The sequence below is a fragment of the Oncorhynchus nerka genome, linkage group LG9a (genome assembly GCF_034236695.1).
Source record: "Oncorhynchus nerka isolate Pitt River linkage group LG9a, Oner_Uvic_2.0, whole genome shotgun sequence".
NCBI lineage: Eukaryota > Metazoa > Chordata > Actinopteri > Salmoniformes > Salmonidae > Oncorhynchus > Oncorhynchus nerka.
In genome coordinates, this window is record NC_088404.1 from 35581558 (window position 1) to 35608111 (window position 26554).

At 44.6% G+C, this 26554-nt stretch overlaps 1 protein-coding gene across 2 annotated transcripts in view; it reads right to left on the minus strand.

The window, feature by feature from the left end:
* LOC115134225 (semaphorin-4B) overlaps positions 1–26554 on the minus strand; it is a 90681-nt gene that overhangs the window by 36237 nt on the left and 27890 nt on the right. For both annotated transcript variants that reach the window (XM_029667979.2, XM_065022539.1), the window contains one exon: positions 14785–15211. In XM_029667979.2, coding sequence (XP_029523839.2) covers positions 14785–14938 — 154 coding nt within the window. In that variant the 5' untranslated portion in view covers positions 14939–15211. The remainder of the gene's footprint in view (positions 1–14784; positions 15212–26554) is intronic.

Sequence of the window (26554 nt, forward strand, 5' to 3'; positions counted from 1 at the left end):
GATTGTAATATCCACCCTGCCCTGTTCACTAATCCATTTAGGGGCAAATTAATGATGTGGGCTTTTAGGGAACCCTAGTCTACATTTTGTTGCAGCGGATTTCCCAACGGCTCCGAGTTCCAACAGCACAAAGTTAATTAGAAGCACAGAACATCCCATCTAAAAGGCAAATGTGGAGTAATCTGTCCTTCAGTCAGGGAGATCAAAGTGCTTCATTTTGTAGGACATCCAACTACGACAGCCTGATTCACTAAATGGTTTTTCTTATGAAGGGGTATCGGCTTTCTCAGCTGTGGGGTAAGGGGTTTGAAGTTTGCATTCCTTATTAGAGACACATGTTGTTCTTGTTTACGTAAATGATGTAGAACTAGAGGGAAACAGTGATGGCCACTGGCAAGCCGTATATCTCCAGTACACATCACTGGATGGCACAGGAACAATGCCAAGCAGACGGAACCACTTTTAAATAGGGCCAGATTCTGTTTATGTATGTTTGAGAAATCTTACAACAAAACCAGTGTCCTAACAGAGGCCTTGAGTGGTGAAAAGAGAGGAAAAAAGCATATTTCAACATAATGAATGCTTTTCCCATGACTCAAATCATCACCCTTTCTCCTACTCAGGACCTGCATTATTTGAGCAAATAGATTAAAATAAGTGACAGCTCACTATTGCTGTTCAAACAGCCATTCATTTGGTGCCTGCCATACCAGCAGATGACCTGGAAACAATCTCATCCCTCTTCACTGAAATCAAGTAGAATGCTATAAAACAATCTTGAAGGGGACGTCTGATGCACCATTTCCAGGCGTCTGTCTAGAAACATGCCCTAGATTCTTCTGTGGAGGGAATCATGAAGAGACTTCTATGGCAGGAGGCCACTTTGGACAAAAGGGCTGAGCATACTGTAAGCAGGGCAGAACAAGTGTATCAGCAGCAGAGAGTTGAGAACAGCCCCACCGCCCCCTAGCACAGCCACCGCCCCCTAGCACAGCCACCGCCCTCTAGCACAGCCACCGCCCCATAGCACAGCCACTTCCCCATAGCACAGCCACTACCCCATAACACAGCCACAGCCCCATCCCCATAACACAGTCATAGCCCCATAGCACAGCCACAGCCCCATAGCACAGCCACAGTCCTATAGCACAGCCACCGCCCCATAGCACAATAGCACAGGCATAGCCCCATAGTACAGCCACCACCCTATAGCACAGCCACCCCCCTATAGCACAGGCACAGCCCCATAGCACAGCCACCGCCCTATAGTACAGCCCCCCTACAGTACAGCCACCCCTATAGTACAGCCACCCCCTATAGTACAGCCACCCCCTATAGCACAGCCACCCCCTATAGCACAGGCACAGCCCCATAGCACAGCCACCGCCCCATAGCACAGCCACCCCTATAGCACAGCCATCCGCCTATAGCACAGGCACAGCCCCATAGCACAGCCACCCCCTATAGTACAGCCACCCCCTATAGCACAGCCACCGCCCTATAGTACAGCCACCGCCCTATAGTACAGCCACCCCCTATAGCACAGCCACCCCCTATAGCACAGCCACCCCCTATAGCACAGCCACCCCCTATAGCACAGCCACCGCCCTATAGCACAGGCACATGGCACAGCCCCATAGCACAGGCACAGGCACATACTACAGCCACAGCCCCATAGCACAGGCACAAAGCACAGCCCCATAGCACAGGTACAGCCACAGCCCCATAGCACAGGCACAGCCCCATAGCACAGGCACAGCCACAGCCCCATAGCACAGCCACAGCCACATAGCACAGGCACAAAGCACAGCCCCATCGCACATGCACATAGCACAGCCCCATAGCACAGCCCCATAAATGAACAGGGCCTCCACAAGATTCAAGAGCTTATGGGGTTTCGTTAAGTTGACCCAAAATATGTATATACACAGGCCACTTTGGCCATATCTCAGTAACAACTAATTGCAAGCAGATGCTCAGGCCCCAGCTACTGTATTTCAGAGCTGGCATAGCAGTCTCTGGAGACCATAGCTTTCTTGTGCCTTGAGGGGTTAGGAATTAGCACAGCGTCTGCTGTGGCTGTGCTGTGAAAGCCATAGGAGGAAACTGTCCCTATTGAACACATGCATAACAGGTATCTGCCCAGGAAGTCAAATTAAATAACAAGGCAGCTGAAACAAACACAGATAACAGAGATGAAAAACACTAAAATTGCATGCATTGTTTTAAACTTTTGCAGAGAGGGTGGAGTCTGTAGTGGGAGTATGTTGAGTGAGTGGGGTTAATTGAGGATTAGGATATAACCTTTGGAATGTGAAGTCATAGTGGGGTTTAAAAGAGAGGTTAGGGAGAAAACAAGGGGTGGGTGGCAGTGAGATTGTTTTACCACAGCCAGACCAAAGAGGAGAGACTATCATAAGGGCCTGAGTGGTGTTTTTTTTATATGCCTCCGAGTCCTTCTGTTCCACCTGTAACAGACACACTCACTGCACTTTCATCTCACATCTCCACACCTCTCATTTCTCTATCAAATCAAATCATATTTGTCACATGCTTCGTAAACAACAGGTGTAGACTAACAGTGAAATGCTTACTTACGTACCCTTCCCAACAGTGGTACGAGGTAATTGAGGTAGATACAGTGCATTCGGAAAGCATTCAGACCCCTTAACTTTTCCAACATTTAGTTACGTTACATCCTTAATCTAAAATGTTTATTTTTTATGTTCTCATCAACCTACACACAATACCCCCTAATGTCAAAGCAAAAAAAGGACTTTAATTTTATGCAAATATATTATAAATATAAACTGAAATATCTTATTCAGACCCTTTGCTATGAGACTCGAAATTGAGCTCAGGTGCATCCTGTTTCCATTGATCATCCTTGATATGTTGCTACAACTTGATTGGAGTCCACCTGAGGTAAATCCAATTGATTGGACATGATTTAGAAAAGCACACACCCGTCTATATAAGGTCCCATAGCTAACAGTGCATGTCAGAGCAAAAACCAAGCCATGCGGTCAAAGGAATTGTCCGTAAAGCTCAGAGACAGGATTGTGTTGAGGCACAGATCTGGGGAACAGTACCAAAAAATGTTTGCAGCATTGAAGTTCCCCAATAACACAGTGGCCTCCGTCAATCTTAAATGGAAGAAGTTTGGACCCACCAAGACTCTCCTTAGAACTGGCCATCCGGTCAAACTGAGCAATCGGGGGAGAAGGATCTTGGTCAGGGAGGTGACCAAGAACCCGAAGGTCACTCTGACAGAGCTCCAGAGTTCCTCTTTGGAAATGGGAGAACCTTACAGAGGAACAACCATCTCTGCAGCACTCCACCAATCTGGCCTTTATGGTAGAGTGGAAGACGGAAGCCACTGCTCAGTAAAAGGCACCTGACAGCCTGCTTGGAGTTTGCCAAAAGGCACCTAAAGGTTCACCTAACAGGACAATGACCCGTTGCTCAAGAAAGCGAAGGTAACCTGCCTAAATGACTACCACCCCATAGCACCGACATCCATAGCCATGAAGTGCTTTGGAAGGCTGGTCATGACTCACATCAACACCATCATCCCGGAAACCCGAGACCCACACCAATTCGTATACCACCTCAACAGATCCACAGATGACGCAATCTCAATCTCACTCTACACTGCCCTTTCTCACCTGGACAAAAGGAACACCTATGTGAGAATGCTGTTCATTGACTACAGCTCAGCGTTCAACACCATATTGCCCACAAAGCTCATCACTAAGCTAAGGACCCTGGTACTAAACACCTCCCTCTGCAACTGGATCCTGGACTTCCTGACAGGCTGCCCCCAGGTGGTAAGAGTAGACAACAAAACATCTGCCACACTGAACCTCAACACTGGGGCCCTTCAGGGGTGGCCAAGCACAACTCCAAGCACGTTCATGGCTACCATTCCTGTACTTCCTGTTTACCCACGAATGCGTGGCCAAGCACAACTCCAAGCACGTTCTTTGGTGTCCACATCACCAACGATCTATCATGGTCCAAACTAGAGGTCGAACAATTTATAAGTTTTTTCAACGCATATACCGGTACCGATTATTGGAGGACCAAAAAAAGCCGATACCGATTAATCGGACGATTTTCTTATATATACTGCTCAAAAAAATAAAGGAAACACTTAAACAACACAATGTAACTCCAAGTCAATCACACTTCTGTGAAATCAAACTGTCCACTTAGGAAGCAACACTGATTGACAATAAATGTCACATGCTGTTGTGCAAATGGAATAGACAACAGGTGGAAATGATAGGCAATTAGCAAGACACCCCCAATAAAGGAGTGGTTCTGCAGGTGGTGACCAGAGACCACTTCTCAGTTCCTATGCTTCCTGGCTGATGTTTTGGTCACTTTTGAATGCTGGCGGTGCTTTTACTCTAGTGGTAGCATGAGACAGAGTCTACAAACCACACAAGTGGCTCAGGTAGTGCAGCTCATCCAGGATGGCACATCAATGCGAGCTGTGGCAAGAAGGTTTGCTGTGTCTGTCAGCGTAGTGTCCAGAGCATGGAGGTGCTACCAGGAGACAGGCCAGTACATCAGGAGACGTGGAGGAGGCCGTAGGAGGGCAACAACCCAGCAGCAGGACCGCTACCTCCGCCTTTCTGCAAGAAGAAGCACTGCCAGAGCCCTGCAAAATGACCTCCAGCAGGCCACAAATGTGCGTGTGTCTGCTCAAACGGTCAGAAACAGACTCTATGAGGGCCTGACGTCCACAGGTGGGGGTTGTGCTTACAGCCCAACACCGTGCAGGACGTTTGGCATTTGCCAGAGAACACCAAGCGCCCTGGCGCCCTGTGCTCTTCACAGATGAAAGCAGGTTCACACTGAGCACATGTGACAGACGTGACAGAGTCTGGAGACGCCGTGGAGATCGTTCTGCTGCCTGCAACATCCTCCAGCATGACCGTTTTGTCGGTGGGTCAGTCATGGTGTGGGGTGGCATTTCTTTGGGGGGCCGCACAGCCCTCCATGTGCTCGCCAGAGGTAGCCTGACTGCCATTAGGTACCGAGATGAGATCCTCAGACCCCTTGTGAGACCATATGCTGGTGCTGTTGGCCCTGGGTTCCTCCTAATGCAAGACAATGCTAGAACTTATGTGGCTGGAGTGTGTCAGCAGTTCCTGCAAGAGGAAGGCATTGATGCTATGGACTGGCCCGCCCGTTCCCCAGAAATGAATCCAATTGAGCACATCTGGGACATCATGTCTCGCTCCATCCACCAACGCCACGTTGCACCACAGACTGTCCAGGAGTTGGCGGATGCTTTAGTCCAGGTCTGGGAGGAGATCCTTCAAGAGACCATCCGCCACCTCATCAGCAGCATGCCCAGGCGTTGTTGGGAGGTCATACAGGCACGTGGAGGCCACACAAACTACTGAGCCTCATTTTGACTTGTTTTAAGGACATTACATCAAAGTTGGATCAGCCTGTAGTGTGGTTTTCCACTTTAATTTTGAGTGTGACTCCAAATCCAGACCTCCATGGGTTGATAAATTTGACTTCCATTGATAATTTTTGTGTGATTTTGTTGTCAGCACATTCAACTATGTAAAGACAAAAGTATTTAATAAGAATATTTCATTCATTCAGATCTAGGATGTGTTATTTTAGTGTTCCCTTTATTTTTTGAGCAGTGTATATATTTGTAATAATGACAATTACAACAATACTGAATGAACAATGAACACTTTTATTTGAACTTAATACATAAATATAATACATAAATAAAATACATTTAGTCTCAAATAAATAATGAAACATGTTCAATTTGGTTTAAATAATGCAAAAACACAGTGTTGGAGAAGAAAGTAAAAGTGCAATATGTGTCATGGTAGTTCCTTGACATATGAACGATGGTGGTTCCTTTTAAAGCATGAGTCTTCATCAATATTCCCAGTTAAGAAGTTTTAGGTTGTAGTTATTATAGGAATTATGACGCGTCAACTATTTCTCTCTCTACCATTTGTATTTCATATACCTTTGACTACTGGATGTTCTTATAGTTACTTGAGTATTGCCAGCCTAATCTCAGGAGTTCAAAGGCTTGAAGTCATAAACAGCGCTTTACTTCAAGCATTGCTAGGCTGCTGGCAAATGCAGTAAAGTGCTGTTTGAATGAATGCTTACGAGCCTGCTGCTGCCTACCACCGCTCAGTCAGACTATTATTTGATATTTGATAGAACAGACTTAATTATAATAAACACACAGAAATAAGAGCCTTTGGTAATTAATATGGGGAAATCTGAAAACTATAATTTTGAAAAGAAAACGTTTATTCTTTCAGTGAAATACAGAACCGTTCCGTATTTTATCAAACGGGTGGCAACCCAAAGTCTAAATATTGCTGTTACATTGCACAACCTTCAATGTTATGTCATGATTATGTAAAATTCAGGCAAATTAATTATGGTCTTTGTTAGGAAGAAATGGTCTTCACACAGTTCTCAACCAGCCAGGTGGCCCAAACTGCTGCATATACCCTGACTCTGCTCGCACTGAACGCAAGAGGTGACACCATTTCCCTAGTTAATATTTCCTGCTAACATGCATTTCCTTTAACTAAATATGCAGGATTAAAAATGTATACTTCTGTGTATTGATTTTAAGAAATGTATGGATGTTTATGGTTAGGTACATTTGTGCAACAATTGTGCTTTTTTCGGCAATGCGCTTTTGTTAAAATCACCCGTTTGGCGAAGTTGAAGTAGGCTGTGCAACGCAATACAAGCTAGTTAACCTGGTAATATCATCAACCATGTGTAGTTAATTACTGATTATGCGAAGATTGTTTTTTATAAGATAAGTTTAATGCTAGCTCGCAACTTACCGTGGCTCCTTGCAGCCACAAAGTCCTTTTGATGCTGCACTCGCGTAACAGGTGGTCAGCCTGCCACGCAGTCTCCTAGTGGATTGCAATGTAATCGGCCATAATCGATGTCCAAAAAGGCTGATTACCGGTTGTTTTGAAAATTTGAAATCGGCCCTAATTAATCGGCCATGCCGACCTCTAGTCCAGGCACACCACGACAGTCGTTAAGGGAGCACAACAACACCTTTTCCCCCTCAGGAGACTGAAAATATTTGGCATGGGTCCCCTGATTCTCAAAAAGTTCTACAGGTGCACCATCGACCGCCTGGTATGGCAACTGCTCGGTATCCAACCGTAAGGCGCTACAGAGGGTAGTGCGTACGGCCAAGTGCATCACTGGGGCCAAGCTTCCTGCCATCCAGGACTTACTTACTAGTGGATGTCAGAGGAAGGCACAACAAATTGTCAAAGACTCCAGCCACCCAAGTCATAGACTGTTCTCTCTGCTACCGCATGGCAAGCAGTACCAGAGCGCCAAGTCTAGGTCAAAAAGGCTCCTTAACAGCTTCTACCCCCAAGCTTTAAGACTGCTGAACAGTTAATCAAATGGCCAGCTGGACTATTTACATCCCCTTTGTTTTTACACTGCTGCTACTCAGTTTATTATCTATGCATAGTCACTTTACCACTAAACAACATGTACAAATTCGGGACAAGTTTCTAAATGTCCTTGAGTGGCCCAGCCAGAGCCCGGACTTGAACCAAATAGCTTGAAAATAGCTGTGCAGCGACGCTCCCCATCCAATCTGACTGAGCTTGAGAGGATCTGCAGAGAAGAATGGGAGAAACTCTCCAAATTCAGGTGTGCCAAGCTTGTACCCAAGAAGACTCAAAGGCTTTAATCACTGCAAAATTTGCCTCAACAAAGTACTGAGTAAAGGGTCTGAATATTTATGTAAAATTTCATTTTTAAATTTTTTTTAAACAGTTTTTGATTTGTCAATATGGGGTATTGTGTGCAGATTGATGAGAAAAAAAATACAATTTAATACATTTTAGAATAAGGCTGTAACGTAACAAAGTGTGGAAAAAGTCAAGAGGTCTGAATACTTTGCGAAAGCACTGTATGTTCATAGGTAGGAATAAAGTGACTACGCAACAAATAGATAACAAACAGGAACAGCAGCGTATGTGATGAGTCAAAAGTTTACACATACACATACACAGCTCATAAATCGGTGACATCACCATACTTGTTCTTACAGGATCCTCTGTTTTGACTGTGCACACAAACCAGGTGCTTACTTTTTCCTTTTCAGATGGATCTGACCAAATGTAAAAGAACAGATAGCGAGCATACAATAACATGTTGTCCTACCCACAGAGGAAGTGGTCACCACCCAACTCCTGGGAAACAGTACCAGTAACTCCTAACACAGAACTGAGGAACCTTCCCACCTTCTAGAAACCACTTTCCCAATGTGGACAGACCGAGCAAGGAGCAAGGTCAGGTCACAACTTCCTGTATCATACCATCTAATCCTATTCTCTGTGGACAAACAGCAGGAAGACAAAACCCACCACAGACCCAGTTCATTGTGAAGGCAAACGCATGACATCAACATAACTAGAGTGGGAACGGAGTCATGCTCTGGGACCTGGTAGAATGTATGATTACTATCCTGCTGAGGTGAAAAAGCAACATGACCTGTGAGTGATAGAATGGTGCAGGGCCACGGTAGAGCAGAGACAGGGGCATCTGGACAGCATTAAGACATCAGATCCACCGGGAGATTCATTAGGCAAGCTGTGAGCCAGCTGTTTGTTTAGGGAAGGGCTTGGCTCTCTCTGGTTAGCAGGAGACTAGAACTCACACATGGTAGCATGAAGAAAACACCATGGTGATGCTGAGAATGCTGGCTAGTGTACACACAATCTATGTGAAGAGGGTGCTGGTTGCCACAAGAGTGAACTGAAGATGTGCATATTAATGGATTGAAGATTGAGTATCATAGAGCTCAGTAGGCCAATTACAGAAAAACATAATTTTGCCTAATGAATAGCTTGGTATTCAGTAGGCAAAGAGGGGCATAACAGATTTCATGGGTACCATAGCAACATTTATTGGGAAAATAATGTAATTAAACTGCTTATTTAAACAGAGAAGTGTTTCCAAAAGCCTGCAATTTGCAAACAACGGTTCACCTCGGCTATAATTTCCCACAGGAAAATAATGTTGTCCTTCCATGATCCTGGACCAGGTCTGCTGGTCAGAGATAGCATGCTGCTGTATGCTGCTGAGTGCTGCTGCTGACCCCGGTTCATCCTCAATATGGTGCTCCCCCCCACAATGTAAACCTGCTTTGGCATCAGGCTTTCAGGCTCAGGACCCCTGCTGCACTACAGGGAGAGGCTGAGCATCAGCACTGTGTCATGACCTCATGTAGTCAGAGTCCGTGGTGTGGGAGGCCAGCAAGGGGCTGATCAGGCTGGCTGGCATGACTAGACCAAACAGTGTGATGGGGTATCCCATCTCACAACTCAGGCTAGGAGATGAGGGAGGAAGAGGAGGAGAAAGAAGAAGGAAGAGGAGAAGGTGAAGGAGGAGAAAGAAGAAGAGGGGGGGGGGGGGAGGAGGAGGTGCAGCGATGAGGGTGTTTTCATAAGGGCTGTCCAGGGTGATTTATGAGCAGCTCCCTCCCTGGTGGACTGGAGAAAGTGGCTGTCTCTCATAAACACTAGTAACATCAACATCAATGTTGTCATATTGTAATACTATGAACAAACAGATATCAGTGTGCTGCAACATCTAGACTTTTGGTAAAAGGTACAACCGCATGTTATCACTAATAAAATATGGTAAACATCAATCATATATCTATTTTCATGGATGAGATAATAAATCAGTGTGATATCTGTGGTCCAAATGGCTAGCAGTGTGATATACAGTATGGTATCTCTGAAGGCTCTCCATACTGCAGGCCTTTTATGGGCAGTCTACATGTCTCTGCCAAGAGGCTACGGTCTAATGGAGCATATCTAAGCACCTACAACCAGACCCCTCCCATAGCAACACAGTCCACAGCCATGGACGGCCATTTCATGCATACATAAAGAAGAGTACGGTATAGTAGTTACATTGTGCAGCTATAATTGTGCTTGGTATATTCCTTATCTCGCTTGACAAGATTGTCATTTTCAATCACTTCAACGTGAGTGGCTCAACAGGCATAACCACTGTCCTATAGGACAAGAACAAAGCACATTCTAATATACATTTTGTGCTTTGTTAGTTTCAAATGAATGATGTTCTTAATTATTAGTGCTGTGGGTATGGCCCCTACATGCTGATCTCTACCGTGACTGCCTGCACTGTGTTTAACTAACAGAGGGCTGAATAGATCAACGGGGAATGAGAGACCATATAAATCACATATAGGTGTCCCTTTAAATAGCATTCTAGCACACTAAGCTCTCCGGCACGGTCTTTCATTAAAGACAGGAACAAAAGAGGAGGGCAAAGCAGATGTAGGCTCTCCTCCCTGAACCCATGATCCGTCCTGATAGGCGCATAATGAGAACCAGACCAATGTTCACACCATAACACACACAAATCCCCTTTCATTATTCATGGGAGTTTAGTCTCGTCATTAAGGCGGAGAGAGGGAACTGAAGGGGAGGGGAGAGGAAGGCTGTCCAGGATAATGTTGCTGATGCCGGGCTGAGGAGGGACTGGGGAGGTCCAGGCTGGTCTGACCACACCACAGACATAAGGCTGGCAGGGATGTAGACTCACATATAAGCAGACAGGGCTGAGAGGCAGAGGAGGGGGTGGGGGAGGGTTCTGTATGGCCCAGGTCCCTGAGGCTCACAGCATGGAATGTTGCTTTGATACAGTAAACACAGAGTGACACAGCCCTTCAGCGGGGGGCCTGGGAAATCCATCACACCGGCACTGACGTTAGCAGGCAACGGCAGCTCCCATTGTCAAGCCACTGGCAATCAGCATCCCTATTGCCATAAACATTTTGTTTTCTGTTCATGAGTGTTTGGTTACCAATTGAAAATATGTCACTACTGGACACTAACATGTGCCTAATCCAATCTTTTTCCCAAATCTATATTGGTCATTTAAATGTCAGTGGGACCTCATAATTCCCCTGTCAGGTTCAGATCTGCAGCTGGTAAATAGTTAGGTCTATACGACTGTAACTGTAACTGTTTCACGAGGGGAGAGACGGTTTCTTTACTACTAAACCTCTCAAAGTTTTAAGAGCTGTGAGTCACTCCTGTAGTTAGTCATTTCCTTATGTTGACCCGTTGAGTAAAAGCATAGCTCATCAGTAGAACAGTAAGAAGTACAGTAATGTGATACTAATTACCTTGCAGCTGGTTTATTCCTAATGGATGCTACTGTAACTATTTACCCCCACACCCTTTTTTCTTACACAAGTAAGTAGACACACAAGTAAGAAAATAGAAACTTGTCCCTACTGTATATCCATAATCTTGATAAAATGTAGGCATCTTGACATGACTGACTAGGAAAATGACTTTTTATTTTTTTATTTTATCCCTTTTTCATGGTATCCAATTGTTAGTAGCTACTATCTTGTCTCATCGCTACAACTCTCGTACGGGCTCTGGAGAGACGAAGGTCGAAAGTCATGCGTCCTCCGATACACAACTCAACCAAGCTGCACTGCTTTTTAACACAGCGTGCATCCAACCCGGAAGCCAACGAGGAAACACCGTGCACCTGGCGACCTTGGTTAGCGCGCACTGCGCCCGGCCCGCCGTAGGAGTCGCTGGTGCGCGATGAGACAAGGATATCCCTACCGGCCAAACCCTCCCTAACCCGGATGATGCTAGGCCAATTGTGCATCGCCCCACGGACCTCCCGGTCACGGCCGGTTACGACAAAGCCTGGGCGCGAACCCAGAGTCTCTGGTGGCACTGCAGTACAGCGCCCTTAACCACTGCGCCACCCGGAAGGCCGCAGGAGAGTGACATTTTGATCTTACATGTTTTATGGTGTTCATTCAGGATGAGTGATTAACCCAAAACGCTAATATATTTTCCAGTCCAAGGAGATGTGTGAAGGAGCTGAAACTGCCTTTTCAGTTTGTGAGTGATGTTTTTTTCTGATGTGAAACGTTCCGTCGGGGCCGTGCTGCTCCGTGTGGAGGCTGGCAGGTAAGAGAGATGACCTGGGACTATAGAGGTCCACCAAGGGAAAGCCAGGATTCAGGTCGGGACAGGCAGGACAGGCTGGGACAGGCAGGACAGGCAGGCAAGACTCCAAGCTGAGGCCTCCGTGACCCATTTCAATCGTCTCCTCTCCTGGCCTCAGAAGAGCACACACTGGCTTAATCTACTGTAGGTGTAGATAATATGACAAGGCAATCTGCGCACTGTTTCTATGCCAGTAGGTGCTTAAAGACTATAGGCTGATCCTAAAAGGTGAGTCATTGGGAACAACAGTAAACTAACCCTACATGCCTGCATGTATTCTCTTGCATTACTTCTATCCCAGGTAAATAGAACTAAAGGTTTTGTTCTCTATGAAAAGTATAACCTAGGTGGATTTCTAGTACTGCCCTCTACAGAACTGGATCCATTGCCCACCAAATGGCCTGTAAGACCTGAGACCATGTGTACTGTGATGAATTGGGTTGTAAATCACATGATCAATAGTTCACACCCAATGGCATGGGAGCCATCCATAGCTTTAGCATTATGTGCATACTGTCATCAACCATGGCAGAGCATTGGTACGTTGACAAAATGGGCTGCATTGCAATTACATATCCTTTGCTTCCAAAATCACCAATCAGGAGCCATACTGAGATCAGATAATGAGAGCACAAAGTCATACAACTCCTGATCCCTATACTTCTTAGTTCAACATGCACTGCGCTGACAGAAGACTTGTTTTGAAGACATTTTTGGATATGGATGGTGTAAGTTTATCTTGCAAACAAATGATCAGCTACTACTTAAGTTAACTGTGTAAACAAACCATTAGCCGAGATAAGAGGATGGCTGCAGAAGAGCAATACCTCCCTTGTTGATGAAAACTGTGTGTGTGTGTGACATTGTCCTGAGTAAGACCGAGTGCAATGACCTGGTTCATGTTGTAACTACCTCTGACCTGCTATGACTTGACAGACCCACCCTGATGGAGCTGCCATTCATGCTCTGGGATTTAGCTGGCTTTCCTGACATTAAGTTCTAGATGCGGGGTAACACACAGAGCAACACACCCAGTCAAATGCATGGTTTGGAATCTTTTCATACTGCTAAGCCATCATGAATGTTCCTTCATGGGACTGTCATTGACAGGGTAACTGCTATGGAATGTATTGAAATGTCTTACAATGATAGAATAAGTTAATCAATGGAAACACAAAAGCATTGAAGCAAAATGTAAAACCACTGACAGGAGCATAATTCTCCCAGTAGGTTACAGTATCAGTATCTTGTAATGAGTAACAATATATCACTAATACCGTGCAGAACACGTTTTCTCTCCCTTTCAACAGGAAAACCATTAATAGTGTGTGAGGCACTGTCCTGAAATATCAGCGGCTTTCCGGGAGCACGGCAGTTAGTGAAGGCGGGAAATAATCTATACAGTTACTGTACATATCGGGATATTTTTTATTTTTTTTACAATATATCGTATTGTATTGTTTTGACAGTATTGCAATATTATTCTTGCGTTAGTTGGCTGCACCTGGACCAGAACTCCAGTATTTTTCCTTCATGCCTTCTTCTCCATCTTCTTTTTTAAACAGGGAGCCAATTTGTTTTCTTTTATTTCCATGACTGATCAAAACTCATTCTCATGGCTCTCTCTCTTGTCTCGCTGCAGCAGACATATGGTGAGCAATATGTTTGGAACATCAAATCGCAATAAAATCACAGTATCCAATCGCAATACACATAGAATTGTGAGAATCGCAATACATATTGTATCAGGGGGTCCCTGGCAATTCCCAGCCCTAATGACAGCTATGTAAATGCTGTGCTCTAACTCGATGTGTCCCATGGAGAACACACTAAGCTCCTCCACAGGGCCACAGAGCTGGTTAGAGAGGAATAGCCTTGCTCCCATTCGTCTGTTTATCAACACCTTGCCAAGCATTACTGTGCATGTCAAATATCCCTCAAAGCCTTGCCTGAGCCCCAGGCCCCTCCAGAGCTCTCCTCTCCTCTCAGCAACCTGGACCATCCCAGCCACCTCCACCCCAACCCCAACCCCACATAACTCCCTGCTCTTATTCATAGTTGAACAACAGTTCTGGGAGGGGAGCAGGCTGAGGCTCCCTTACACACCCGGGTCAGTGGGGAGGGCACCCAGTGAGGGTAAACACTCTGGCCTCTCTTTTTCTCTTGCTTTGTTTCTCCAACACTCAAGGAATGCTTGTGTTTCTCACACTATGAACTACGACTGGTCCTGGAAAAACATAAAACCCTTTTCACGTCAGCAGTTGTCATAAAGGGCTTATACAGAAACCCAATCTAAGACCCCAGAGAGAAAGCAATGCATACGGTATGTAGAAGCACGGTGGCTAGGAAAAAGAAAGCCTGGAACCTAGGAAGAAACCTAGAGAGGAGCCAGGCTCTGAGGGATGTGCTGGGTGGAGATTATAAGAGTACATGGCCATTAAGGCCGTATCATTCTTCAAGATGCTCAAACATTCATAGATGACCAGCAGGGTCAAATAATAATCACAGTGGTTGTAGAGGGTGCAACAGGTCAGTACTTCAGGAGTAAATGTCAGTTGGCTTTTCATAGCCGAGCATTCATAGGTTGAGACAGTAGGTGCGGTAGAGAGAGAGAGAAAGAGAAAGAGCGAGAGAGAGAGAGAGGGTCAAAACAGCAGGTCCGGGACAGTCAGGAAGGAAGGCGATGGATGACACTTACTGTAAGTGAAGCTGAGTCGTGGAGTGACATCGTCCTCGGTGGCAGCTGCTTGGACAAAGGCGTAGGCCAGTAGGAGAAGGAATGCCGGGAGACAGAGCTGGGCCATGCTTATTGTCCACATAGCTCCTCTCCTCACGACTGCCAGCCAACTCATACGGTTTGTCTTTCACGATTTTAGGGAATTCATGAAGAGTGTCTTCTTCTCCCCTGTGTATATTTCCTCTCCCTCTCTTCCTGTAGGTCTGGGCTCCCTGAATGGGAGACTGGTGCTCTGTTGTAAAAGTGAAGCCGGGCAGCTCCTCTGGGGCTACAGAGGACTCTGGGCTTGGACTGATGACCTTTCACCTCACAACGAGCCTTCCAGGATGGACAGCCGCCTCCAATCAGCCTCGATGCACTCAAACCACCCCAGGGGCTCAGCTGAGATCTGCACACATGAACAAAAGAACATTCATTCACATTGGCGTACAGACAGTGCAACACAGCTCACATGATTCTTCTCTTTATCATGGAACATTGGTTTGGAAAAACACTCCATTCGCGCACACGTCTCAGGTCTAACAAAGGGTTTAGCCATAAGGCTACTAGCTACATTGGAGTTACTTCAGGCTGAGTGCACCTCCCTATGTTTGTATTTGTTGGGCATAACTGGATGGACGTAGATTCATTTCACAGCCTGTAGCCATGTCGGTCTGTTTTCAACTGGGCACAGAGCATACTTTACCTGGACCAACAAAAACACATCATCTGTTCACGTAACAGGCCCATCAGATCATATTTGACATACTGAGACAAACAGAGTTGAGACAAATACTCTCCTCTCTATGGGGCTCTGACCTTTTCAGTACATGTTAAAATCATAATATCACTCAGCATGTATGGGCATTCAGGTTTTGTTTCTAATGGTAAACAAATAGAATACACAAAGAGAGATGACTTGGTAATGATTCACAAAATACTAAGCCATATATTAGCTCTTCCCGAAGGCATGCATTTCTGTGTGCATAAGGTATTGAGTGCGGTCAGGCTAACTGGATGGTTTCTACTACTGACAAAAAAAGACTCAAGCTCCGAAAAGTGGTATCACCATGCGTATTAGTGCTGGTTGTTTGCCTGAGTGGTGCATAAATGCAACCAGTGTAGGCTATTTCTTGGAAACATTTGTTGCTGTGGGTTCTAGTCCAAGACAAAGAAAAGGCATGTCCCTATCAGACATCAGCTCATATTGCAGTGATGGTCAGAGGCACTGTGCACCTGAGGCACTGTCCAAGCATTGAGATTTGATCATGTCACACCAAATCAAATCAAATTTTATTGGTCACATATACAGGGTTAGCAGATGTTAATGAGAGTGTAGCGAAACGCTTATGCTTCTAGTTCCGACCGTGCAGTAATATATAACAAGTAATCTAAGAATTTCACAATAACTACCTTATACACACAAGTGTAAAGGAATGAATAAGAATATGTACATAAAAATATATATGGATGAGCGATGGCAGAACGGCATTTAATTATTAAAGTGGCTAGAGATTGAGTCAGTATGTTGGCAGCAGCCACTCAATGTTAGTGATGGCTGTTTAACAGTCTGTTGGCCTTGAGATAGAAGCTGTTTTTCATAATCTCGGTCCCAGATTTGATGCACCTGTACTGACCTCGCCTTCTGGATGATAGCGGGGTGCAGTGGCTCGGGTGGCTGTTGTCCTTGATGATCTTTTTGGCCTTCCTGTGACATCGGGTGGTGTAGGTGTCCTGGAGGGCAGGTAGTTTGCCCCCGGTGATGCGTTGTGCAGACCTAACTACTCTCTGGAGAGCCTTACGGTTGTGGGCGGAGCAGTTGCCGTACCAGGCGGTGATACAGCCCGACAGGATGCTCTCGATTGTACATCTGTAAAAGTTTTTGGACAAGCCTTGGTGACAAGCCAAATTTCTTCAGCCTCCTGAGGTTGAAGAGGCACTGTTGCGCCTTATTCACCATGCAGTCTGTGTGGGTGGACCATTTCAGTTTGTCCGTGATGTGTATGCGGAGGAACTTAAAACTTTCCACCGTCTCCACTACTGTCACGTCGATGTGGATAGGGGGGTGCTCCCTCTGCTGTTTCCTGAAGTCCACAATCATCTCCTTTGTTTTGTTGATGTTGAGTGTGAGGTTATTTCTCTGACAGCACACTCCGAGGGCCCTCACCTCCTCCCTGTAGGCCGTCTCGTCATTGTTGGTAATCAAGCTGTGGTGTCGTCTGCAAACTTGATGACTGAGTTGGAGGCGTGCATGGCCACGCAGACATTGGTGAACAGGGAGTACAAGAGAGGGCTGAGAACGCACCCTTGTGGGGCCCCAGTGTTGAGGATCAGCAGGGTGGAGATGTTGTTTCCTACCCTCACCACCTGGGGGTGGCCCGTCAGAAAGTCCAGGACCCCCAGGGCGGGGTCGAGACCCAGGATCTCGAGCTTAATGACTAGTTTGGAGGGTACTATGGTGTTAAATGCTGAGCTGTAATCAATGAATAGCATTCTTACATAGGTATTCCTCTTGTCCAGATGGATTAGGGCAGTGTCCAGTGTGATTGCGATTGCATCGTCTGTGGACCTATTGGGGCGGTAAGCAAATTGGAGTGGGTCTAGGGTGTCAGGTAGGGTGGAGGTGATATGATCCTTGACTAGTCTCTCAAAGCACTTCATGATGACGGAGTGAGTGCTACGGGGCGATAGTCGTTTAGCTCAGTTACCTTAGCTTTCTTGGGAACAGGAACAATGGTGGCCCTCTTGAAGCATGTGGAAATAGCAGACTGGGATAGGGATTGATTGAATATGTCCGTAAACACACCAGCCAGCTGGTCTGTGCATGCTCTGAGGATGAGGCTAGGGATGCCGTCTGGGCCGGCAGTCTTGCGAGGGTTAACACGTTTAAATGTTTTACTCACATTGGCTGCAGTGAAGGAGACCCCACAGGTTTTGGTAGCGGGTCGTGTTAATGGCACTGTATTGTCCTCAAAGTGAGCAATAGACACAATGGTCTATTTTTTAAATCGACCAGTTTTTTAAAATTAGGATTCTACAAGGGGTTAGAGAGAAATATAGCTGGGTTGGAGTTTTGAAAATGCATACATATTTGCATTTTTACAGTTGAGTGATTTAGTTGGGTAGTAAAATAGACACAAATTTAAAACAGGAGACAGGACACCTTCCGCAGTGTTGATACCTGGAGTAAAACATGTATCCTGTCTCATCCAGATGCTCCTGATTAATTCATTGTATAGTCAATGAGGTGCTCTGCGGCTCCCAGGTGGTGGTGAGACATTCTTAACCTGAGGGGCTTTCTGACATTTGATACATTTTGATCATCTGTTATTCAGTACCACTTGTAAACAAAACCTCTTCACAGCTTTAATGACCGCAGTTTAACATAAAGACGATGACAAATGCCACATGCAGAAAAGAACCTCATAACTTAATTCGCTGTAGTTATAGTCGTGGTGTCAGTCCTATTCCAAAATAAACGTTCTTTGAGATTCAAGCAAAATATTCCCCTGTGGGAATCTCAAGTGCATGATCACAGGTGTGCAGTAAAATAACCCCATTTTCTATTTCCCTCTTGATTGAGCTTAGTCTCTGAATCTGTATTCTGCCTCTGACTGCCATTCACCTGTTCCACATAGACAGATGCTTGGGCCTTAGACTGGCATCAGGTACATTATTGACTGGGAATCTTGAATATAAACCAAAAATAACTTTACTCATGTTTTATATTGACTGGCCGACCTCAAGTGTAACTCAATCTCCTAGAGTATTGGTAGTATTTAAAGGGCTGGCCCTTGTGACTACGGAGCTGTAATGGAGACCACTCTAGTGTGCTGCTGTGTAGGCCTAGACATAATTGGGATACTGTTCACATTACATTCTGTGACCGTAGAGGTCTTGCCCTTTGCCATACTCTCAATTTCAGTGGTTCACTTTACTTTTATAATGCTCTTAAAACAGCTGCTTTGTGGGTTTTTTCATGATGATTTCATATATCATATTGACAAGCTGTGGGCATACAAGGTAGTTTGTGTCCACCAAAGCTGTACTGTACCCTAAATTGCTGATGCTATGTATTGGCCAATTGTAACAATGTGCGCTGAGAGTCAGGAAGCAAGTTCAGGGAGTGTTTTAATAAATAAACGGAACATAATGCAAAACAAGAAACTCAAACAGCACACAGACATGAAACAGAAACAATGACGCCTTGGGAAGGAACCGAAGGGAGTGACATATATAGGGAAGGTAATCAGGACAGTGATGGAGTCCAGGTGAATCTGATGACACGCAGGTGCACTTAACAATGGCAACAGGTGTGCGCCATAACGAGCAGCCTGGTGACCTAGAGGGTGGAGAAGGAGCACACGTGACACCAATGAGAGGCTTTGAAGCCACCGGATGGGCATATTGGCACTCCCTAGAAGAAGCAGTCCTCCATAGGAATGAATGAAATTCTACAGTTTTTCAATTAGCTGAAAGGCCCAAAATACATGCATTTATGTATTTTGTTGTTGTAGTGGGAACAGTAACATACTTTCAAAAAATGTTACTTTAAGGAAAATGTTTTGATATATTTTTGAATACTACATTTTTATGTTTAAATCATATAATATAATGTTAAAGTATACATTAAGGTGTCTGCAATAGAATAAAGATGGCAAAAACAAATGTAGACATTAATAAATTAATTTCAATAGCTTCAAAAATAATATATTTTACAACGGTGAGGGAGTGTCACGATGGCGTGCGGTTGCTTCAAAACTGTGCCCCAGGTATTCATCTAGTTTATATATAAATCATTGGTGTCCACTCATGGTCTTGGCAAGCACATTAAAGATATAATAAAAAATTGATGCAATAAATGTATCACTCACTAGTCACTTTAAACAATGCCACTTTATATAATGTTTACATACCCTACATTACTCATCTCATATGTATATACTGTACTCTATACCATCTACTGCATCTTGCCTATGCTACATGGCCATTGCTCATCCATATATGTATATGTACATATTCTTATTCATTCCTTTACACTTGTGTGTGTATAAGATAGTGTTTGTGAAATTGTTAGATTATTTGTTAGATATTTACTGCACGGTTGGAACTAGAAGCACAAGCATTTTGATGCACTCGCATTAATATCTGCTAACCATGTGTATGTGACCAATAGCATTTGATTTGATTTGAAATTCTATAGAGCCAAAAAAGAGAAGCGTCAGAGAGTTGTGATTCTCTGCTTGGCTACACTGTAACTGTAGCTCCTGCCAAGTGCCCCCTGTCCTTTGTGTGGACTGTTGCGTGCTACAGACAGGGCCATGGTGAGGGCCACATCAGCAGGGGAGACAGCGGCAAGCATCATTAGCCTTCTTTGTGAGAAGCAAATTGGAGTCAAGTCCATCTGACCAATGAGCAGCTGCTGCTCCACTAATCCTTCTGTTGTGTGACAGGCAGAAGTAGAGACCTACACTACACTACTGGCCCACATGTATCAGTCGGAGTTTTGCTGAGGCACACCAACAGTTGAACTTTATGGGAATAAGAGAAGGAGGTCCTCTCTGACAGCATAGAGATTGCAACTCTGTACTTCTCTCTCCAGTATGGTTTTAATATAGTGAATTGTCTCATCATCTCTTTCACAGAAAACACCATATAATTTGCTCTGTTCAAGATACCACGGACCATAGCAAACACATATGATACATCTGAATAAAGGATTTCTGCGGTTTCTTTTTGACTCCCTTTTCATTCAGATGCAATCAGGTTGGAGCAAACCTTTCTGCTACTGTAGCAAATTTCAAGGTTGTGGAAAAGTGCTGCGAGTTAGTTTCCCATTTAGGTTGGAATAACATATTTGGCATGTCTCCTTTTGACACAATGTAGGAAAAATAATATATCTTAGCGGAAACTAAAACAGAAGTCAAAAACATTCACACACTTCACTTTCCAAACGGAACAAAAACAGACATTCATTCTCCTTCCTCTCTATGCAGATGATGCCATGGTTCATTGTTGAGGTGGTAAGTGAGCAGGTCTACATTTTCTACTAGGCTACAAGTTATCCAAGGCATAAAGATGCTTTCCTTCCAATTCATCACCAGCCTATCTTCTGCATGAGTACTAGTAATGGTTTTGACGGTCCGGTCAATGCAATTGATTAGAGCTGAGCGATTATCCAAATAATTTGTTGTTGTTGTGGTTATTAAACAACTAATTGACAGACGTCGGTGCATTGACTTAAATTCCATTTAGTTCTGTTTTTTTGTGCGCCCAAGGTGTCATTTCTCTAGAGAGAAATCAAATAATTCACTAGATAAATCATGTCAAGAACTATGTGGGACGCTGGGCTAAAGGAAGTTGTAGTTTTCATTAAGCAAATATTCAACCTAGAAACGTGGTAATGCAATACAATGACCATAATCCATTGAGCTTGTTCTATCCAGCTCGGACAGAGATGGATAAACTTTTTAGCCTGCTACATTACATGCTCACCACACCGCTCTAGCGTTGCAAAATAGATTTACACATACATGTTATTCAATCATTTCACCCACACTGCTCGCGCGCGTCTGCATAGCCAGGCGCTAAAATAGAACTTGGTTCTATTTGTGACGCTTGACCCGCTGCATTTGTTTTTAGGAGCATATACCCACATGGGTGATTGAAAGATGAACTGAGGTCCACACTCCAGTCCAGTTGGTAGTGGTAATGCACCTTGAAGTTGGTTGCCAACTGCCATATAAAGTCCAAAGAAGAAGAAGAATCCTGAAAGAGAGATTACTAGCAATGAACTCGGTTGACCTTTTATCTGTGTATTAATTGTTGGCGTACAGTATCTTGTGCATTTCTGGTAAAATAACAACCCAGGACAAATTAGCTAGCAACAACAAGCTAGCTAGCTAAATTGCCATGAATGTTTAATGCTTTTCGATCTGTCCCCAAATGAATATAGTTAGTTCAGAGTTTGTTTTGATATTTCAACCTGCGTGTCCTGATCGCGTCTGGAGTGGGTGGACAATATCAACCTTCGCGCGAGGGGTCTGGTCAGCATGTTAGGTTAGATACACACAGACCGCATGTGAGAGGAATGTAGACAACACAATGAGGAAAGAGAGGGATAGAGACAGTTCGTGAATGTATGCCTTATTTACTTTGAAGAACTAGTAAAATTATTTAGTCAGACAGCTCTAGAGGCATACTAGTAACACTAAAGACAGTATGGGGAGCACAGAGATAACTTTGTCTAGCTGGCTGGCTGCTACTGCCTGATCAGAGATGAGATGACGACTTTAAGGAATACAAATTATTTTTTAAAGTAATACACAAAAAATGTTTTTTCTTTCATAGAAATGTCCTATTTTTCTATTGATGTCTACCCAATGTGGATCTGAAAGAGACATTGGAATATTTTGGCAATTTAATGTTCACTATTTTTGGCATTGGAATTTTTGCATTTATGTAAAAAAATATATATTTAAAAAAATCTAAAACAAAAAAATTGAAAAGGGGATATATTTTTTACAATTATAGAAAGGAAACTGAGCTGACTTCAAAAAACACTAATCGCTCATTAAACCCATTAAACTACCTGGATTTTCCCAGTCACCATCAGAGTCAATCTACTGGCCTTCCTAGTTACATTCAGTCACTCTACTGGCCTTCCTAGCAACTGCCAGTCACTCTACTGGCCTTTCTAGTTACTGCCAAAGCCACTCTACTGGCCTTCCTAGCAACTGCCAGTCAGTCTACTGGCCTTTCTAGTTACTGCCAAAGCCACTCTACTGGCCTTCCTAGCAACTGCTAGTCACTCTACTACTGGCCTTTCTAGTTACTGCCAAAGCCACTCTACTGGCCTTCCTAGCAACTGCCAGTCAGTCTATTGGCCTTTCTAGTTACTGCCAAAGCCACTCTACTGGCCTTCCTAGCAACTGCCAGTCACTCTACTGGTCTTTCTAGTTACTGCCAAAGTCACTCTACTGGCCTTTCTAGTTACGTTCAGAGTCAATCTACTGGCCTTCCTAGTTACTGCCAGAGTCACTCTACTGGCCTTCCTAGTTACTGCCAGAGTCACTCTACTGGCCTTCCTAGTTACTGCCAGAGTCACTCTACTGGCCTTCCGAGTTATGTTCAGACTTCAAAAAACACTAATCGCTCATTAAACCCATTAAACTAACTGGATTTTCCCAGTCACCATCAGAGTCAATCTACTGGCCTTCCTAGTTACATTCAGTCACTCTACTGGCCTTCCTAGCAACTGCCAGTCACTCTACTGGCCTTTCTAGTTACTGCCAAAGCCACTCTACTGGCCTTCCTAGCAACTGCCAGTCAGTCTACTGGCCTTTCTAGTTACTGCCAAAGCCACTCTACTGGCCTTCCTAGCAACTGCTAGTCACTCTACTACTGGCCTTTCTAGTTACTGCCAAAGCCACTCTACTGGCCTTCCTAGCAACTGCCAGTCAGTCTATTGGCCTTTCTAGTTACTGCCAAAGCCACTCTACTGGCCTTCCTAGCAACTGCCAGTCACTCTACTGGTCTTTCTAGTTACTGCCAAAGTCACTCTACTGGCCTTTCTAGTTACTGCCAAAGCCACTCTACTGGCCTTCCTAGCAACTGCCAGTCAGTCTACTGGCCTTTCTAGTTACTGCCAAAGCCACTCTACTGGCCTTCCTAGTTACTGCCAGAGTCACTCTACTGGCCTTCCGAGTTATGTTCAGAGTCACTCTACTGGTCTTCCTAGTTACTGGCAGAGTCACTCTACTTGCCTTCCTAGTTACTGCCAGAGTCACTTTACTGGCCTTCCAACATGGTCTCAGAGAATTTTGGTTAGGCGAAGGGTTAGCTAACATACTAAGTCGTTGCAAAGTAGCTAAAAAGTAGTAATGATTTGCAAAGTTGCTAATTAGCACCACCTTCTGTTATTGCCTTAAAGCTGTGACCAAATGCATATATAAATGGGAGCTATAGATCTGTCATTCTCATTGAAAGCAAGTCTAAGCAACGGTAGATCTGTTCTATATGCGCTATTTCTATGCTTCTCTTGCTTAAGTTTAGATTTAGCGTCTTTTACTTTCAGTTTTGAACAGCAGCTTCAAACCGCTGAAAATACAATCTTTTTGGTTATGGAAATTAAATTTCACAGCGGTTTAAATGGTTCAAAGATTCTCTACATTATATTTGCTTGTTTTGTCACAAACGGAATTTAGGTGAAATATTGCAACCAGGAAATGGCGGGATGATTTCTGCATAGTGCATCTTTATGCAACCTTCTGTCTTATGTAACCATACCAAACATATCACACTAATTTGAATGTCCCAGATTTACATTTACTATGTTACGTCTAGTCTTGGAGACCAAGCTGGGCCTTCCTAGTTACTGCCAGATTCACCCTACTGGCCTTCCTTCCCCTGCCCAGTTACTGCTATAGTCCTATACTGGGAGAAACCAAAGCATGTGAGAACTGATTCATTCACAAGGCTGAGATAAAAATAAAACCAAGGCCCATAGCAGCAATCCAATAGGGATGAGTGCTTATAGGGAGGCTCAGCTGCATCATACAGTGACGTGCCACTGTGCCAGGGAGCCACCATGGAGTTCTTCATGGAATTGTTTACGGAAACATCATTTTCCCATTGTACTGTTACATGGAGCTGGAGAAGTGGTTGAATGACAGGAGTTTATTCAAGGCAGAGCAAAGTCTTGAGGTAATCTAGACACATTAACTCAACATTAAAAGAGTATAGCTATGACAAGTTCAGAGCAGGATAAACTTCTGCAATGTTATCTTTCCCACACAGATTTTTTTTGCATAGAGGGGTCTGACGTAAAAGAGGTATAATTCCCAATACTTGGAATCAGTCATATCCTGCATATCCTCCAGTTCCTGTTGTAAACCCTGGTGTACTGTATATCACTGTATTGCAAAGTCAGTCAAAGGATAGTTCTAGATATAAACATGTGGGACTCATAAATAGCGGTGCTTGTAGTCCTACTAGTTAAACAGGTGCTATGTCTATCAGGTTTGCAATTCGAGCAGCACGGGAGGGGTCAAGGCTTCCTGAATTCCACTGTGGTAGTGTTGACTGGAAAAGTGTTGACTGATATAAATAGCTATGGTCCCCCTTGCTATGCCCATCATCTATACACACACACACCTGTAAACACAAGCACTGGCCACCTGCGTCACACACAAACTGGACACCATCTGGACAGCCTGGGTCACATGCTCCCAGATGTGTCCTTCGGCCTGTGTTGGCCCCTCCAGTACTCTGCTCTAGTAAAGCAGGTTCAGATGGGATGTGTTAAGGAGCAGATGTGATGTGTGAAGTGGAGGAGGTGATGTGTGACGGGTATGATGTGATGTGTGACGGGGAGGATGTGTCATCTGTCAAGTGGGGCTAAAATGGAAGATCGGGGACGCAGACACATACTATGGACCCTGGGCCTGACGCATTGGCCATCAGGCTAGGAGGCCAGGGGAGCAGTGTTGACACAGTCCTACAGCAACACTCATAGGTTATTTCACAACCAGTCACACAGATCTAAAGATACCACAGCTGAGGAAGATAAGGAGCTGCAGAAGCACTTCCGAGCAAAGCTGCAGAGCGCCAGTATCGGAGCCATAGTAACTAACTGACAAAGCAATTTAGGAATTTAAACAGAGAGGGAGATATCATCACATTATCCTCTGGAGACTACTTCCATTCCACTGCAGCACATCATCGTTGCTGTTGAGATGACCCTCTATAGTTTCGTTAGTGAATGGGAACTCTGCAGCCAGTCTGTGTAATGAGGTAACCGAGGGGCCTGGAATGGCCACATCTCTTTGCCCATTTCAATGTCTACTCCCTATGCCCAGCTTAGCGTAGTTAATGGTTCATTACATTAATTCATGTAAATATGTTATTTCAAAATCTTATTAAACTCTTGATCAGAGATGGGACATTCTGAACTGCAGGTTTTTGGGAGTGTAAGATTCATCAAGCTGTCTTACGACACTGTCTTTGTAAGGTTCTGTATTTATTTTCTTAGTCAACCTTGTGTTCTGTTTCTTTGTGTTAATGAACGTAACCCTGTCTTTCATTTTTGTTCATTCATTTCACCTGTTAGTTACTCACCTGGTCTCATCAGCTCCTTACTTAGTTCAGTTCATTCTGTTTGTGCCTTTGTAAGGTATTGTTCGTTTTGACTCTACTAAGCCTTTTCTTAGCTCGTTTGTGAGAACCAGTTATAGCCTTCAGTCCTAGTTGTGATTCACCTGCTTGTTTGTCTACCTGTGTATGACCATTGCCTGCCTGTGACCACGATTCCTAACTTCTGCGAAGCCGCAATAAACACCTGCTGCTCTCTGCGTGTGAATCTATACCTTTTTCTCCCTGAGTATTCATTACAGTATACCTCACCTAAAAACGGAATGGATTCAGCGGAGCTACAGCGACGCCTAACCCAGCAAGAGGAGCGTATGGAGGAAATCTGCCATCTACTCCGGCATCCTATCCCTACTCCTCCGATGCCAGGTATCGTAACCCATAGCCCTCCTTCATTCATATCCATGCCTGGAAAATATGACGGTTCACCTGGGAAATGTCAGGCATTTCTGATGCAATGCAGCAAATACATTGAGCACAACCCCACTAACTTTGCCACCCACAAGAGCATGGTGGAGTTTGCTGTCTCTACTCACAGGCAAAACCCTGGATTGGGCCCCCGCCATATGGACTGCCACCAGCACAGAACTCGGATCCGAGACCC